The sequence below is a fragment of the Mustela erminea genome, chromosome 2 (assembly GCF_009829155.1).
Source record: "Mustela erminea isolate mMusErm1 chromosome 2, mMusErm1.Pri, whole genome shotgun sequence".
Classification (NCBI taxonomy): Eukaryota; Metazoa; Chordata; class Mammalia; order Carnivora; family Mustelidae; genus Mustela; species Mustela erminea.
This window is the reverse complement of record NC_045615.1, coordinates 74,723,222-74,741,466: the sequence shown is the minus strand read 5'-3', so window position 1 is coordinate 74,741,466 and position 18,245 is coordinate 74,723,222. Positions and strand designations below refer to the sequence as shown.

The 18,245-nt window shown below is 38.7% G+C and overlaps 1 protein-coding gene, 1 long non-coding RNA gene, 1 other non-coding gene and 1 pseudogene across 5 annotated transcripts in view; 1 reads left to right on the top strand and 3 right to left on the bottom strand.

The window, feature by feature from the left end:
• The window catches only part of PRSS12 (serine protease 12), a 72,679-nt gene extending 57,157 nt beyond the window's left edge, over positions 1–15,522 (top strand). For 2 of the 3 annotated variants that reach the window (XM_032333276.1, XM_032333274.1), the window contains 2 exons: positions 11,710–11,990; positions 13,389–15,522. In XM_032333276.1, coding sequence (XP_032189167.1) covers positions 11,710–11,990; positions 13,389–13,696 — 589 coding nt within the window. In that variant the 3' untranslated portion in view covers positions 13,697–15,522. Of the gene's footprint in view, positions 1–6,240; positions 6,400–11,709; positions 11,991–13,388 lie in introns of those variants that run through there. The other variant, XM_032333277.1, reaches the window with a different exon arrangement.
• LOC116585348 lies at positions 1,549–1,741 on the bottom strand (annotated as a pseudogene).
• Positions 15,523–15,897: 375 nt separating the features above from the next.
• On the bottom strand, positions 15,898–16,882 carry LOC116584637. The gene is made up of 3 exons (XR_004283268.1): positions 16,490–16,882; positions 16,195–16,239; positions 15,898–15,982 (listed from the first exon to the last, which is right to left on the bottom strand). It is a non-coding gene; the product is annotated as an uncharacterized LOC116584637 (long non-coding RNA).
• Positions 16,311–16,441, bottom strand: LOC116585457. The gene has a single exon (XR_004283644.1). It is a non-coding gene; the product is annotated as a small nucleolar RNA SNORA24 (small nucleolar RNA).
• Positions 16,883–18,245: the final 1,363 nt, after the last annotated feature.

Below are 18,245 nucleotides of genomic sequence, written 5' to 3'. Positions count from 1 at the left end.
TCTAGTTACAAAACACTAAGAATAGGGAGTACAAATTTTATTGTTTTTGATCTTTTGGGTCTTCTTGGTGTTTTGTGCCTTTTAGATTTCTTCATTTGTACCTTCTAGAAAGGTTGCATCCTGATTATTTTCTCATGTCCTATTTTATCAGTCCAATCTCAAGTCTTCCCAGTTCAGAGGGGAGGCCTCGCAGAGAAAATAAATATGCCAGAATCACACTGCTCTTGGTAGCAATGCCTGCAGTAGTACCTGGCTCTCCTTTCTTCTTGTCCTGTTCTTTTTGGTTGGCCTGGCTCATGGCCATTTCCTCAGCATGAATTTTGTTATGTCTAAATGTATACCAATCTTTGGTAAAATATTGATAATTAATGAGGCAAGGTGATGCGTATAGGAGTCTCACTATATTATGTATTTGAAAATGGTCATAATAAAAAGTCTTACATAAAATGTATAACATGTCATTGAGAAATTCTTACAAGCAAAAATTTATTTTATATTTTTCCATATGTGATTTTGTAAGGCTTCACTGTATATTTGTAATTTATCCGTATAGATTTTGTTCACTTTAACCACCATGTGAATCTTAACTCCTATTGGAAGACTACATCACAGCTTATTTATTCCCATACTAATGGGTAGTTAGGTGGTTTCCATTCTCTTACTATGAAAAAACTGTGTGATAGTAGATATCCATTCTATGTCTCATTGGGTACATATATGTGGGAGCATTTTGCTAGATTATGGGTACATTTCAATTTCACTTGGCACTACTAATTTCCTTTCTAAAGTAATTGTATCCATTTATATCTTGGCAATGTGTAAGTCCCTCTGTACTCAGATCCCCAACTCAACTTTATACTATCAACAATCTTACTTTTTGCCACTATTAAAATTTTGGATTTCTTTTTAATTCCATTTCCTCGATTAGTGTCTTCCTCATTCATGACTTGTTTATATCCTTTGCTTATTTTTCTGTTGGATTTTTTTTTGTAATTGATTTAAAAAATTTGTTCTGTGTGCATAGTCTTTGTTGTTATATATTACAAATACCTTTTCTCAATCAGGGGTATGTCCTGTCACTTCTCTAAAATCTTTTTCTTATAAAGATATTTTAATTTTAACATGTTTAGGTATGTCAGTTTTTTAAGTTTGATAAAAGTTTTTATATTTTATTTAAAAAATCCTTTCCTAGCCCTACTTGATGAAGATATTATCTCAGTTTTTCTCTAAGAAAATTTATGTTTGCCTGTCATGTTTAGGTTTTTAATCTGTTTACAGTTTATTTTTGTGTATATGGTATGGGAAAAGAACCTAACTATACTTTCATGAATAGTTAGTTTACCAGCACTTTTTATTGAACATTATATTCTTTATGCAATGATTTATCACAACTATGTTGTATGCCAAATGCACAGTCTGAGGTGGGGCTCAATCCCATGACCCTGATCATGACCTGAAACAGAGTTAGACGCTTAACCATTTAACTGACTGAGCCCCAGGTTCCCCAAGGGGCCATTTTTAAAGTGTGGTCTTTCTATGACAATATTAGATACATTCAGCTTGTTAAAAATCCAGATTCCTGGGCCTCTACTCCAGATCTACTGACTCTTTGGAGCTGAGCCTCAGGAACTGGCATTTTTATCAAGCATCTCTGATGATTCTTATGGGAAAAGTTTTCAATTAGCAATAATCGCGCCTCGGATAAACCTCATTGGCTATGATACTGCCACTGTGCAAAGCTTCTGATGATTCTTATGAACACTAATGGTTAAGACCCACTTGCCTGGTGGCCAAAATAGAATATGATCTGGATTTTTGAATAATGATGATGAGGAAGAATATATTGGAGTTCACAGGATACTTATCCATGTCCTATTCAACATATTAATCACTAAACTGGAAAAGATACCAAACATATTAATCACTAAACTGACAAAGATACCAAAAAGATGGTAAATTAATTATATTTTTGGATGTCAGAAGATTGAGATGGACATACGTTGGAGATAAGATCCATGATAGCAAAAGATCTTGATATGCTGATTCTAACAAGCATTGTGGAATAGGGAGGAAGTAAAATGCTGACTTTAGTTCCAGGAAACTTGGCTTACATGTTGCACAAGTGAAAAAGACCTCATGAGTTTTAGAGTCCTGCAAACTTCATATAAGTCAGTGATGTAATGAAGTTGCCCAGAGTTAATAAGTAGTGGGCAGCACTGACAGAACAGGGGCAAGACAGCATCGATGAGTCTTGCTATTCTTATTGTACTCAAGCTATTGGCAGAGACAAAAGCACTGTCACTATCAAACAGAGAGAATTGTGTTCAGTTCTAGGTGCCACACCATGAAAAAAAAATGATGTGGTATACCAGGGAAGGCAAAAAGACAGGGGAATTTGTGTGGAATTGGATTAGATTTGTTACCTGTTGATTCAAGTACCACAGATGGTAATGGGAGAAAAGATAATTTTCTTTTTAACATGAAGAGTTGTTTATTTTTTATTTCTTTAAGATTAGGACCAAAGATGGAATGGGCCGTATGTGGGAGGAAGAGTAAGTTCTGTTATGAAGTATGTTCAAGCACAGAGGTTGGATTCATGTATTGGCAGAGGCTGAAGGTGGATAATGTCTCATGTTGAGAACATGGTAGTGAAAAAACTTGAGACATATTTGAATAGTCGTGGTTATTAGTTAAGATAGTGATCTGGAGCTTTGGTAGTGGACTTAGAGTAGAGAATCAGGAAAGGCCTGGAATGCCAGGATAGTGATTTTTGTTTCATTCATGAGGTGGTAGAAAACCACTAGTTTTTTGAGGCTCGAAATGAGATCAGAGAGTTTTAGGAGATGAGTCATTTGGAGATATACAGGATAAATCTGAGGAGGTAAAGCAAAATTACTAATCCAGGGGTCTGTGAATGAGCTTCAGATTATATGAAAAATCTGCATACACACTTCTGGAGTGACTCGAATTGGTCTATATTACCAAGTGATTAAGACTCACTGTGGCTGGAACTAGGCGGAGACTTATTACAAGGCTATTATAATAGAGACAGAAGGTAGAAAAAGAGGGAGAGAAAGTAGACCCACTGTGACAGAAATCAGTAGAACTTGGTACTGTGTAACAAGACTTGGATCTGGCCATTGAGACCAAGGCCACAGTTCTCCAATTTTAGCTTTAATTTGTGGAAATTATTTAGCCTGTTGGAGCCTCAGTTTTCCCACCTGTAAAATGAAGGCAATAATGAAGGAACAAATGATCTGCTAAGCATCTGAAAAGTTATAAACTGTAAAATTCAAAACAAATAATGCCTATTATTATGTTGAGTTTTAAGAAAGGGAATCAAAGATTATTATTATCAAAAGTAGGAAATTCAGGATGATTTTAACACACCGACTACTGGAAAAAAAGAAGGTAGGAAATTATAGAGAACCTGGAGAAACCTGTCTTAGGGCTTAGAGTTTGGGCAAAATAGCTACAGAGGTTCAGTTTACATTATCCTCCTCTTGATTAAGATACCTTGTCTTTCAGGTCTCTGTTAAAAGTTATGGACTTCAGGGTTTAAGGCTTAAAGTTTTAAAGTAGGGAAATTACCCAAAAATTGTACTTGAGGTTGAAAACTTTTATCTGACTTTTGGGTTCCCTGGATGGTCTTTTTCTTTTCTTTCTGGTACATGTTTGGGTTTGTTTGTTTACATGTCATTATTCCTCCCCTGGCATGCCCCTTCTAGATTCTTGCTTAAACTCAGTAATCATCTCACTCCCGTTTATAAACTGAGTGTCTAGTGTATTACTTGGCACAGAGGAGATACTCCTAAATGGTTGTTGCATGATGAAAGTGGGGGCTCAGTTGCCAGATAGTGGATCTGTTTAAGAATGTTGGATGCTTTTAGAGGATTGTGGTATCTTAAACCTAGATCAACAGATAATTCCTTCCATATGTCATTTCTGAATTTCTTCCCTTTATCTGCTCAGTATAAGATAAAGACAGTTAATTAAAAAGTAGAGGAGCAGATGATGATACACAGCATTTTCAGATGCTGTAGATAGAATGCAAGACTCTCTTACTATGTATAGGGAGAGAATTGTTTTGCAAATGTGTTTTATATCCATCTGACTTGGTCTGTAACCTTTACCAGATTTCATAGACTTCCTGTTCTGCAGTGTCTAAGGAGGCTACAGCTTACATCTTTATTGCAGTGAATATATTAAAAAACTAAGGACACTTACTAGTGATTGCGAATAAGCTCCCAATTTTGTTTTTTTCTGGGTTCAAGGACTTTGATTTAAAACAGTCCTCCTTTAATTATCAGAAATGCTGAAATTTGCAAAAATCAATTATCTTTGGAATTGCAGGGAAACTGCCCTGTAGAAGCAGGATCTTCAGGTTCCGAGAGGTTATCTTCCTTTTAGATTTCTTGGGAGTCTGATTTATTCACTTTTTATTTTAAAAAATATTTATTTATTTATTTATTTATGAGAGATAGAGTGTGGGAGGGAGAGAAAGAGAGACTCTGAAGCAGATTCCATGCTGAATGCAGAGCCTCATGTGGGGCTTGATCCCACGACTGCAAGATCATGACCTGAGCTGAAACCAGGAGTTGGACGCTTAACCAGCTGAGCACCCAGATGTCCCTTAGGAGTCTAATTTAAGGTCTGCTGGTTGGGGACCTAAATTTCATGTTTAGAAGTTAGCTCTCACTTCCTTTTTCTATTGATAGCTCAACTGCTTTAACTACTGGACTTCTGCATATGTTCTATAATGGTTTCTTGTTCATCAGGCCTTCCTTGATGTTTACTTCTTGCAGTGATGATATAGGCCAGTGTTCTTGAAAACTTTTTTTGAAATAAGGTTTTTTTTAATAAGGCATAGACTGCTGTTACTATCTGTGTTATTTTATACTGTGGAATGACAGATTTTTATGTTTATTTGTTTTGCCTTTATAGTCATTCTTTTAAATAACCCTCATGTCAGAATAATCTAAGAATGATGGCATGGGAGGTTGAGATCAGAATGCAGTTACTTCAGATCCACAATCCTGTCATATTCATTTTACATAGGGTAGCCTCTTTACATGATAAGGTACTTTATTGTAAGGCTGACAGAGTTCCAGTAATCAAATTCTAATTTGTTTCTAACTTTCACATGTGCTGTGTCCCAAACACTTTTTTATGCCATTAAAATTAGGGTAACTGAGGTAATTGGGGAGTCACCATTTATAGGCCTTCTATCTCATTTTTCTCATTTTTCCTAGTGTTAATGCAATGCAGACTTTGGAATGCAGTATCCTGTTGGCATTTTGAAATGGAAACTTGGAATAAATCAGGTTTTTTTGTAGTCCCTATGAAAGTTACATAATATAAATTACTTGCTTTTGATATTTTCTACTCTAAACTATGAGTATCATGAAATGACCCTGTCTCTATTGTGGCGCAGCAATATAATTGAGAGAAAAGTTCATAAATATTACACTTAATTCCTTTTAGTTGCTTATTCTGGTAACAAGCATCATTGGTGGAAAGAATGCAAAATAAGACTCTCTTTTTTCTGTAGTTCTATTGCATATTTGGTTTGATCATGAATATATAGCTTCACCTGATTTTATCTTTTTGATTTTTTTGCCTAGAAACACTATAGCAGCTAGAAAGTGTCCGAGACTGTTCCTCTGAAAATCAGAAATGTCTAAATCTTTGTAATTACGAAGATGAGCCACAGAGATAGTGCAGTCACTTTTTAAAATCATGGGAGTGTCAGGTGCTCAGCTTATACTCCAGCATAACCAAGAATCTAGTAGAATTCATTAGGAGCATAGTCTTTTAGTGACATACATAATACCATCAATCATGCTAAAACCATTTCCTGAACACATACACAACACACACACACTATATATGTGATGTATCTACACACACACACACACACACACGACACTGTGAGATCCTGCAGAGAAGGTCACTTCTAAGCAACTATAACCATTTACACAAGCAACTATAACCATTTACACAAGCAACTTCAATCACTTTTTGAGTTTCATCCAGACAAAGCAATAAACAGATTCTAGTAGTAGCAGATGTGTACATCTCTTTTAAAGAGATGAAATCTATGTAGAAAACACATATGAAGATCACACCCTGCAACGTGAATTAACTCTTTTATTTTTAATTCCAGTAATTTTTTGTTCTTAAACTCTAGAATCTCAGGAAAATGGGGGCATTGGATTTTACTAAACTGCTGTGTTTCAGATCCTTTCTTGCTCAAGCTTGTCTGGCAATTTCATCCAATTTTTATTTGAGGAGGAGTTGAAGGCATTTCAGCAAAGCAAACAAGTGGATGGTGTGTCAGCCAAACCTAAAATGTTTGTTTTAGAAGGATTTTTGAATATAATAAAGTCTGTCAAAGAAACAGAAGCTCAACTAGACTTTTTATGTTGGGGGTAAAAAAAAGGTTCCTTGATATGTTTTCTTAAGAAATCTAGAACTACAGTAAATGTTTTCAGAGTCCACAATCATATTAAGAACCTCAGCCAAAGTGTTATCCCTGGAGTATATAATCACACCCACTAAGAGAGGTGACAGTAGAAGACAAATATTTGGTTAGCTAACTAATCCAGTCTTGTTTGGATGTTCTTCAAATTCCAAGCTTGTGATTATTTCTAAGAATAACTGGAGTGAAAGGAGTGTGGGAATCCCTGGTTAGGTTTAGAGGGTCCTTAAATTAGGACAACTTTAAAAGTATAGGTACTAATAGATTCATTTTGACAAGAATGATGCTTTTCCTCTTTTTCTCAGGTAAATATTTTGTTTTCAGTTTAATATCAACTCCTGATAAGTGAGCATACTAAATTTGGAGTATATTCAAAAGTATCGGCTGAAATGTACTTGATTTGAGAACACAGTATATGCATGTAATATGTATTGGTTTTGCGTTTTGATGCCTCTATGTAATCTCTTATGATGCTCACTTCACCTGGTGAGATTCTAGGCATACAGGGGGCAAGAGTTATCACTTTGCCTTTAAGTCTTTCGTGTAGTGGTTCTTAAGCCTGACTGTGAATTTGAATCACCTATGGTCCTATGTCAGCCCTATTAATTTAATATTCTCAGAGATTGTGTAGCCTGAACATTTATATTTTTAGAAGTGGTACAGGTAATTCTGATAAACAGCAGCATTAACAAGAACATTAGATATTTGGGGGATTTAAAAAAATGTAATAGGGGGTGCCTTGATGACTCAGTTGTTGAGTGTGTGACTTTTGATTTTGGCTCAGGTCATGAACTTGGGGTTGTGAGATCTAGCTCTACAATGGGCTCCACACTCCACACAGTCTGTTTAAGATTCTCTCTCTCTCTCTGTGTCTCTCGATCCCCCTCCCCTCATGTGTGCATTCTCTTGCTCTCTCAAAAAAAAAAAAAAGTACTAGAAATTTTAGTGATGGTGTTATAGAACTGGTGAGAAGTGGACTCGGACTTCAGTTAAGTTAGGGATGACAGTGTATATATATAGATGTGGATATCTTTGAAAAGAAGTTTTACATACACTGATTAAAACTTTTCCCTGTGTCACCCACCTTGCCTAGTGCTGAGGATACAAAAATGAGTATGGCATAGTTCCTACACCTACAGAGTCTTTACCTGGGAGGACCTGATAACAGTCTTAGAAACTGTTATAAATGTGAGAACAGTGTGATTGGGAGTGTTCAAAGACAGGACTGGGCAGTTTTTGGGTAGGGCAGGCAGAGCTTCCTAGGAGTTTTTTACTTGAGACTTGAGTGATAAAACCAGTTTTTGCCATTATTAGAATGGGAGGGGTGGGATGATACTGCAACTAGTCTGAATAAAGACAGGTGTATGAGACACCTCTTCAAGGAACTAAAATGATAGGGGCAGAGAGACCAGGCTGGTATCCGGTGGGCAAGGGCCATTCTTGGATGAATTTGCATATCATGTAAGGCATTTGAACTTTATTGTGTAGACAATGGAGAGCCCTTGAAGGGTATACAAAAGAGTAGTTGTGTTGTCAGACTGAAACCTCACTCTGGCTGTAGTATGAAGGGACTGAAAAAATTAAAACTCAAAGCAGCAAGGCTATTGGACAGACTGCTGCAGAAGTCCAGGCACAGGCATGAGGCGACACATTAAGGCAAGATTGCCCAAGACTTTAACAATGGAGTATTTTAATTAAAACAAAATTTCCTTGCTGCAATAATGTCGTTTCTTTGTTTACTGGCTGAAGACCCAATTTTCAGATCATGTAGAATGTATTTATATGGCTAGTTTAGATACAAGGATTACTTTAGCAAAGTATCACAGCTGTATTTCAAAGAGGGGAAAATATTGCAGCCATGACTTTTTTTTTTTGGTGAACAGTAATGTAATTATCTGAAAGGATATAAAAAGTTCACATATGAAGGGAATGTCCATAATTCAGGCTTAAAAATTATAAGCAATATAAGAGACTGCATTCGAGATATAATAAAACAGGGTACCTAGTTTATGCCAAACTGTTTCTTTAGACCAGTGCCATCTAGCAGAAATACAATGTGAGCCATAAATGTGACTTTAAGTTTTCCAGTAGCCACATTAGAAGATTAAAAATAAACCTAATAGGTCAGGGGCATCTGGGTGGCTCAGTTGAATGTCTGACTCTTGATTTTGGCTCAGGTCATGATCTTAGGGTTCTGAGACTGAGCCCCACATCACACTCAGTGGGGAGTCTGAGAGTCTCTTCCTCTCCCCCTGCTCATGTGCATTCTCTAATATTTAAATAACTATTAAAAAAAACTGAGGCTGAATTAATTTTAATTATATATTTTATTTAACGTGGTATATCCAAACTATTATTGCAAAATATAAAAATTGGGGTATTTAATACTTATTATCTATGAAGACAATATATTTAACAATCTTTTTCATACTAAGTATTCAAATCCAATGTGTATGTTATACTTTGAGCACATTTTAGTTCAGACTATCCACATGTGGCTACTGGCTACAGTACTGGACAGTGGAGCTCAAGATAATTTCTTCAACTCTATGCTAAAGATATATGCAACATTTCAGCAGCACTTTCAAGGATGTATTGGCAGTTCTTTTTTTTTTTCCCTTAAGATGTATTTATTTGAGAAAGAGCACATGAGAGCAAAGTGGGAGGGGCAAAGGGACAGGGAGGGACAGAATCTCAAACAGACTCCACCCTGATTGTGGAGTCCCACTCAGGGCTCAATCTCATGACCTTGAGATCACAACCTAAGCCAAAACCAAGAGTCAGATGCTTAATCAACTGGGCCACCCAGGTGTCCCTTGGCAATAATTCTTTTTAGAAAGGTGTTAAATCACTTGAGGTTTTACTTCAAAACCTGAATACATTAATTAGGCAAACTGAATTTTTATAATAGTATCAGTACACAGAAAGTAGAAATGATGTATTTAAATCTGATTTTTCTCCATGAGTATTACTTTTTACTGTTTCAGGATATGAAATAATGCCAAACTTCACTTAATTTTGAAGTGGAATCCACAAGAGTGTATTCTCTGGGAACAATGTATAAAAAGCCTTCTGAATTTTATTTTATTTATTTTTTAAAGATTTTATTTATTCATTTGACAGAGATCACAAGTAGGCAGAGAGGCAGGCAAAGAGAGAGAGGAGGAAGCAGGCTCCCTGCCAAGCAGAGAGCCCGATGCGGAGCTCGATCCCAGGATCCTGGGATCATGACCTGAGCTGAAGGCAGAGGCTTTAACCCACTAAGCCACCCAGGCACCCCGAAGCCTTCTGAATTTTAAAGATCTGTGATGACTTAAGGTTGGAAGCGGAGGATCAAGGAATCACAGGAAATTGTTAGTATTACAGATCAGCAATAGGTGGCAGAAAAAGAGAAATCATCTTCATTGCACTGTTCAGTATTTTGTGCTGACATAGTTAAGTAAACTACTTTATATACCACAAGACCTATATAGGGGTATTTACTGTTTGAGCAACTTAGAGTTTCCAGTAATTTTATAGGAGGAAATGTGAGGTTGTACTTAAATAGGTAGTCACTAGAAAATCCTGACTTCTCTAAATTCACATTCAAGTACAGGTCTCCTATCTAGTGTAAGACTTCCAAGTTTTCATTAAAAGAATTAAGGTGAGAGCTGTACCACATGTTTTCCCAACTCAAAATCAGATGCTAGCCCAAAGTAGGAGCTGAGTTGATGAAACCACATATGAAAGGAATGAAGGACTGAGTTTTTGCAAAAGAGTGATTGTGGAATCCAAGCCTGGTAAAAAAGGGAAATCATAAGTGGTGTGAGATTGCAGTAAATGAAACTAGTGGGATTAAAGGATTGAAGTCTAATGGGGTTGAAAGAGTCTAGAGCTGTTAAAACTGCAAAAATGGGAGGTGGAAAGTAGGAAATGCTTGAAATCAAGACTTTAAAAATGTGTAGTATTTGGTGAATACCAGTTCTGGGTATCACGATGGGAGTAGGTGAGAAAGTTAGGGAACTAAAAGGGCATTTTGGAAATTAAGCCATCAAGAATGTTTTAAGTAGTGGTAGGTGTAAGTAAGCAAGGTGCTATAGAATCTTAAGTGAGAAAGAGGAAGTAATCAGGAAGTGGGGTGGATCATGTAGTCTATGTCAGTAGTTCTCACCTGTGGCCAGTTTGCACCAGAGAGCACATAGGGAAATGTCTGGAGACATTTTTGGTTGTCAAAATTGAGGGGTGTGTGCAGGTGCTTTACTGGCCACCTTGTGAAGAGAGACCAAGGATGTTTCCAAACATTCTACAATGCACAGAATAGCCTTTCTCTCACAACAGAGATTTATCTGGTTTCCTATGTCAGTAGTGCTGAGGTTGGGAAACTGCTTTAGGTTGATGCACCACAATCAAGGTATGTGGTTGAAAAAACAAGCTAAGAACTCTCAATTTAGTAAATATTGTTTCTACTTAAATTGAATAGTTTAAGGGAAAAAGACACATTAAAAATATACATTCATTTACTGAATCAAAATATATGCTGCATTTCTACTTAACAGGGATCACTGTTGTAGGTGTTTAAGATTCATCAGTGAACATAAAGATTCCTGCCCGTGGATAGCTCTTGTTTAAGCAGAGGGAGACAGAGCTACAAATGTAATAGTAACTCAGATGGCCTGTTAGAAAGTGGTGTTAAAGAGAGAATAAGGATATTGGGAGGGCTGGAGGACAAAGGGTAGACTGCAGTTTTCAATCAGATATGGTAACATCTGGACAGATTTGAGAGAATATACTGAATATATGTCACCCTGAAAATATAGTTTTGTGCTAAGTGCTTTGAGGAATACAAAGCTAGACCAGCGATGATTTCTGCTCTCCAGGAGCTTTCTGATGAACTAACATCTCAGAAATGATAGAAAAACAAAGACAGCAAATACAAGACAGTAATTTTACTCTATACGGTTTGTTCCTGTTTTCATCTTTTCTCATGATGGGAAAATAACAAGTTAACAATTAGCTGTTATTTGCTACTTGTGCTCCACATTTGCTTCTTCTCAGGAAACAATTACATGGGAACCTGGATTAAGCTGTGAAATGAAGCGATGAAATGGGTTTGAAGTACACAGCCGAGAGTGGTGGGCTCAGAGAACTGGAAAGGGTAAACTTACAGAAAGGGATGATTAGGAAGAAAGTAGCTCAATCCACTGTCCCTGAGAGTTGTTTCCAACCGCTTACTACTCTCTGCCCCTCAGGTATGGTAACAGCACAAGGAACTATGCTGTTAGGGTTGGGGATTATCATACTTTGGTGCCAGAAGAATTTGAAGAAGAAATCGGAGTTCAGCAGATTGTGATTCATCGGGGCTATCGACCTGACAGCAGTGACTATGACATCGCTCTGGTTAGATTAGAAGGACCAGAAGAGCAATGTGTTAGATTTAGCAGCCATGTTTTGCCGGCCTGTTTGCCACTCCGGAGAGAGAGGCCACAGAAAACCGCCTCCAACTGTTACATAACAGGATGGGGAGACACAGGTAATGTAGATAATACAAAGAACGAATGAGACCTGGGCTTGTTCTTATGTCTGGGATTATCAGTACTTTTTGGGTGTACAATGGTTATGAAAACCTGGGTTCAGGCTTAGTTGTTTAGAAATTCTGCCAAACATCTGGATTCATATCCTGACAGTACTGTTACCATTATTAGAACAAATTGACAGAATTCAATTGCCTTATAGGATAGAGAATCCTGTACTCTCGGTTCCAGACTAGCAGGGAGCCCGAGGAAACCAATTTTTAAGACCCTACTCCAACACCTGTGCCTGGCTGACTCTATTTTAACTTTTCCAGGACAATGATATAGCTACACCGTCAGAGGGCTTTGGTATGTGATGGCCTTGCTTTTTCTGTAATGAAGGCTATTATCAAGCTCAATTTTATGGAAAATCTCTAAATATAGAACAGACAAAAGAACAGCTGCTTTTAAGTGGAGATCCCACCCTCCCAACCCCAAAGCTAGAGCAAGATGTTCATTTTTCAGTCAGGCAAACAATTTTCTGGACTGCCTTTGCTACAGAATTAAATCAGCTAGTGCTTGTTCAGGATGGCCCCTGAAACGGATGTGGGGCTTACCTGGATTGGGTGCTTGATTCACAAATGGCTACTGAGGAAGAAGTGATAGGTTGACTGCTTTCCATTAAAAATGAACAACACTGATCACTGTACTCTTGAAAGACCATCAAAGTAGTTCCATGTGTGATAATTTCAGTGTTTTATTTAGTCAACACTTGTGTTCATCACACACTGCACAAAATATGGGCTTTGTAATTGCATTATTTCATAGCTACAGAAAAGCAAGAAAACACTTTCTGGATGATACAATTATCAAATCTAGAGTACATGCCTTCTCTGTACACTACAGGCATCTATGAGGCAAACTGAGTCTCTGGGAAGGCTTAATTATATCCATTACAATTTATGAGGGAAGGTTCATTTACCTTCCTTATAGACACATAATTTAACAGAAATGACAAAGTCGAGTCAGTTTCACACAATGTTTTATTATGAGTTATTCCAATTGAGTAAATAGGGTGCAAGAAAAACAATGCAATTTACATCCAAGAAAAGACTCGTGGAGAATATCAGTTCTACATTTTAGTCACTGTACAATGAGTGGCATGCCAGTCGAGTACACTAACCTCAAATGGTCAAACTTAGGCCTGTTTGCTACTCAGTCCTTATGAAATGCCATGCTTACATTTAGAGTAGTTCTTGCCACTTTATGTCCTAAACCATTTAGTTATCACTCCTTTAAACTACACTAGATCACAGTAAGGTTTTTATTTTTAAGAATATTAAATGTTCACTGAACTGTTAAATGTTTTCTGTAAGGTCTTTAGCTGTCATCTAATTCAGATTATTTGGTCTGACTAGGAAAAGCTTATTCAAGAACTCTACAACAAGCAGCCATCCCCCTGCTTCCCAAGAGGTTTTGTGAAGAACGTTATAAGGGTCGGTTTACAGGAAGAATGCTCTGTGCTGGAAATCTGCAGGAACACAAACGTGTTGACAGCTGCCAGGGAGACAGTGGAGGACCACTCATGTGTGTTCGGTCAGGAGAGAGTTGGGTTGTGTATGGGGTGACCTCCTGGGGATATGGCTGTGGAGCCAAGGATTCACCTGGGGTCTATACCAAAGTCTCAGCCTTTGTACCTTGGATAAAAAGTGTCACCAAATTATAATCCTTCACAGAAATCTGAAGGGAATATGTTGGAAAATTTTCAACCTCTACATTAGCACTCAGCCAGAGATGCCAACTTATGGGGATGAGAGCCATGTTCCTGCTTTTGTGTTGTGACTAAATAATGTACACCATTGCTGCTTGAGAAATTTGTGATGTGAACATCCTTTGTTAGATACCTCAGTGTAGTACTAATTATTCTTGATTAGCATTGTTGAATCTTTATTCTCATCACTCTCCAGAGATTACTGTCAGTTGTGCAATAAGGCGGTCTTCATTTGGCTTACAAGTTTATAACTGAATCAATACGGTTTATTAAAAATAGTATTGTGTAATTAAGCTCAGATTTTCTTTAAGACTGAGAAATTTCCACAATGAAATTTCTGTAGCCTTTGATAAATGAGGAAATCAAGGGCCAAAAAGGTGAAGGAATCCATTATAAACCTAAACTGGAATAGGGTCAGTCACAATACATTCCTGAATGAAGCCTTTGTACCATGCAACATATTCTAGTTACCTAGCAAAATTTGGAATACCTGAGAGTAAAGAATGCTTTCAAATTGTTAGGATGTACAACTTAATTTATCCATCTTACTTGTTAACATCCTCTAGCAGTTACTTTCAGCTACCCTAAAATTTACAGCTTTATTTTTCCTTGGCATCATGCCAATTTGCTGTACCATGACTGAGAGTGCCATCTATTGCCAACTTTCTTGTAATGACCAAAACATGTAGATTTCTACTGTCCTGTCCCAGCTAGTAAAAATAACTATTAAAAAAGCTTTCTCTGCTCATGTAGTGGGAAGAAAACTCTAACTTGTGTCCACTGATTTAATTCATATACCACCTACGTGCCAGGCCCTGCATTAAGTGGCTATGCACCTCACTGATAATTTATAAAAGGCTGGTAAGAAACACACCCAGAGGCTAAGGTAAGCCTGTGGGATCCAGTACTGACCCAGTACTAACAATGTTCTTTCCTCCTTCCACTGCGGTCTGTAGGCCATTTTCCCCTTTGGCTATTTCCCAAACCAGTAAGGGACAGCTGCTTACCATGTACCCTTTCAGGACATTCCTGATAGCAATGCAAAATCTCTGCTCAAACACAGAAGGCATGCCCCTCAGGCTCCCTAAGCAATCACCACCAGATTATGATTGCTAACATCAAGAGCCCTTAGGTTTAAACAGTTTTTGTATATCCAAGAAATAGATGCATAAAGACAGGTAAAAAGGTCAGTGTGAACTTTAGCATCAAGATCAGTTAAGTAATCCTCTTCAAAGGCTAAACCCACATGAAGGGGGCTTCAATACTTTCTCCACTGCATCCACTTGTGTCCTTTTTGTAAAAAACTGGTGCTAACATAAAGGTGCTTAATAGTGTACAGAACTGCAATGCTGTATCAGGCAGAACATTAAAACTTTTCTGAAAACTCAAGATTTTTGATAAAGGAAATTTTTTAAAGCATTTACATTTACAGAAATGATAGAGCTACACAATGTACACCTGCACAAAGGCTTGAGAAAATGTGCAATACAGGAGAGAAAATTTATCTCTACTGAAATGTCGCACAGGCCACCTTTCTAGTTAAACTATAGTGCAGATGCAAGGAACATTTATATTGAAATTTTATTAAAACCAGAGGTCGGACACTTTAAAGACAGAGAGTGAACAGGCAGCCTACAGTTTGCTCAAACTTGAATACTTGGTTCATAATGTATGTCTTTATTATAGCTAATTTTTTCTTGTTAAGCATTAAGTGTGACTTTTAAAAGACACAGGTGTTCTGTGCACATTTGTGTGAATAAAGTGCATAACTGTTCACCTTATACCGTAGTCTTCATCTTTTGTGTGGTACAAAATGACTGTGCTGTCCCTTAGGGGTATCTGCCTTTAATGTGGTTTCCCTCCAAATACTGTAGTACCTCACAAGGATACTCCTTCATACTATTGCAACACCAGTTCTTACCCTAAGAGGTAGTCTTTATTATTTGCAGTGACAAATACCTTTTCACCTCCTTATCATTTAGTCAGAGAACACGGATTTTCCAGACAAATCTAGCATTTTACTTAATTATAGCAAGCAAGAAAGTGCTCACCTATTCCCTACGTAAAGGCTATAGGCAAAAAATTCAGACCTATATCGAACACACCACCCTGATAGTTTCCAGAATATCACCAGCCACTCAATACCCAAGCTGTTGAGATTTAAAATCACCTTTTGGCAGTGCGCCACAGGCTTCTAAACAAACAGGACTTCACCCATACCACATGGCATTTCTTGATTACCTGCAAGAGAAGATAACCAACGTTGAAACACTGATCTGTACTCACATCACGGTGCTGAAGTCTTAGCAACTATCTGTTACTTTCTATTTAGTTGGCTATTAACTCCTTTCCAATGACAAAGTAACAGCAAAAACGGGCCAATTCTGTCCCTCCAATTCCTTAGCACTAAGGGTTTCAGACTGACTACGAAATATTAATAAAAAGGAACCTACCAGGTCATGTTTTCTATCGTCCATCGGAACAATTACTTCTGCTTCCTGGAAACATTGGAACCAAGAGTTAGATGTGTGCCCGATAACCCAGCACCCTCCAAGTTTTCGTAAGTGAAGAATGTTACTTGTGCAAGTCAGAATCTGATACCAATTAAATGGTGACAGCTTTGCCAATAAACAAGAATATGCTCTTCCATGGCTAGGAAGGGAGACTGCCACAGCCGACAGGTCCCAAAGATACATGGAGATTCACAATCCCATAACGGATGCGCATGCACAGCGAGACACTACTCACCTACATCTAAACGGGGGAGTACCGGCGGAGCAGTTTCAAGATGGCCACTGGACACCGACAGCGGACTTCACGACCTTTGCCGAAGTCGCCATGTGCTTCGAGCCTCTGCCCGAGGGCCCAAGACCCGAGCGCGCTCGGCCTCTTAGACTCGGCAGCCAGGGCTGCACGTGGCCGCCTCGTGACCTCATGAACACCTAAGTCTCCTCAGGTTTTCAAACCCAGAGGTTTTCACAGCTGAAGTGAATCTACCACTACACGACTCTTGAATCTCCTGCATTTTAACTAAGCCAAAAAGTTCTGCCCCAATTACCACCGTGGTCCACAAAACACGACAGCCGACCTTAACGTAACGCAACCCCGACGCTTCCCGGATGTAAAAGGCCCGCTCTCTCGGCGCACGCTCTCTTATAGAGCTAGTGACGCTATTCCGGGGAAGCGCCGCGAGGGGCGGGGCGCACGCGTCTTTCCCTACGCTCCTTCCTTCACGGCCCCTCCAAGATTCCACCCCTTCCTGATGGCCCCTCCCTCCTCTCCGAGTTTGCTTCACCTCCCCCGCCCGTCGTGGGGACTGGGCGGCTCACCAGCTCTTTGATTCTGACGCACGCGCACACAGGAGTCAGAAGTTCTCGCGAGACTAGGGAATCCTGATTCTCTGATTATCCCGCCGACTGGGAAGGTGAAAAGTTTGTTTACTGTTTACTTTAGGGTAGTTACGTTTGAAGTTGCCGTAGTTACCAAAACACAAAGTTATCTAGCTTCTAAATTTTTAGGTGGGTGAATATATACGGAACTAGGTGATTTTTTTTGTCTGTTAATGAACTATCCTGGACTTTGGTCTTCCGCTGGAATTGCTGTTCCTGAAGCGCAGGTGTCAGTGATCTGCAGTCTCTCTCTCTTTTTTTTTTTCTATTTCTTTTTTTCTGCTCTAATCTCTTAGGAGTATTCACACTCGTTACGGAAAGCCGCGCCAAAAGAGTCTGTAAACACAAGCTTAGAAAAAGCAAAGGACATGGGGCAGGAGAGTTTACGGGAGATTTACGTGTCTTTCTGATTTCCCGCCTTGCAGACGGACCCATAGTGGGGTGTTCCTATCTGGCCGCAGCTGGGCGCGGTTGACTCTGGAAAGCGGGCGCCTGAGTCTTACCTCCCTGCTGTATATTCTTTGAGGGTGCAATTAAAGAAAAATAGAGTCACCTATTGTAAAGTTGACTTAAAAATATTTGGGAATACTCTTAAGTCCAAGACGTGTGCTTATTAACTATTAAATGTATTTCCTGTTTTCCCTTGTCCTCTTCTATGAAGCGAAAGGGAGGTTCCAGGCGACGTTTTGCGGTAGTAGTGGACCCTCTGGGAAGGTTTGTTGCCCCCAGGAAAGATTGTATCAAGAGGCCTGGTGAATAAAGTACCATAGTAGACCTCTACAGAATCTTCATGAAATCCCTACATACTGTTCTGGGGGGAAATAATTTAATTGGAGCAAAAATTGCTATTATGGTTAGAGTTGGAATGGTAAGTTTATAGGAAATAGTTTTTTTTTTTTTTAAAGGTTTTATTTGACAGAGATCACAAGCTGACAGAGATCACAAGCAGGCAGAGAAGCAGGCAGAGAGAGTGAGGAAGAAGCAGGCTCCCCGCTGAGCAGAAAGCCTGATGCGGGGCTGGATCCCAAGACCCTGGGACCATGACCCGAGCCAAAGGCAGAGGCTTTAACCCACTGAGCCAGCCACCCAGGCGCCCCTATAGGAAATAAATTCTA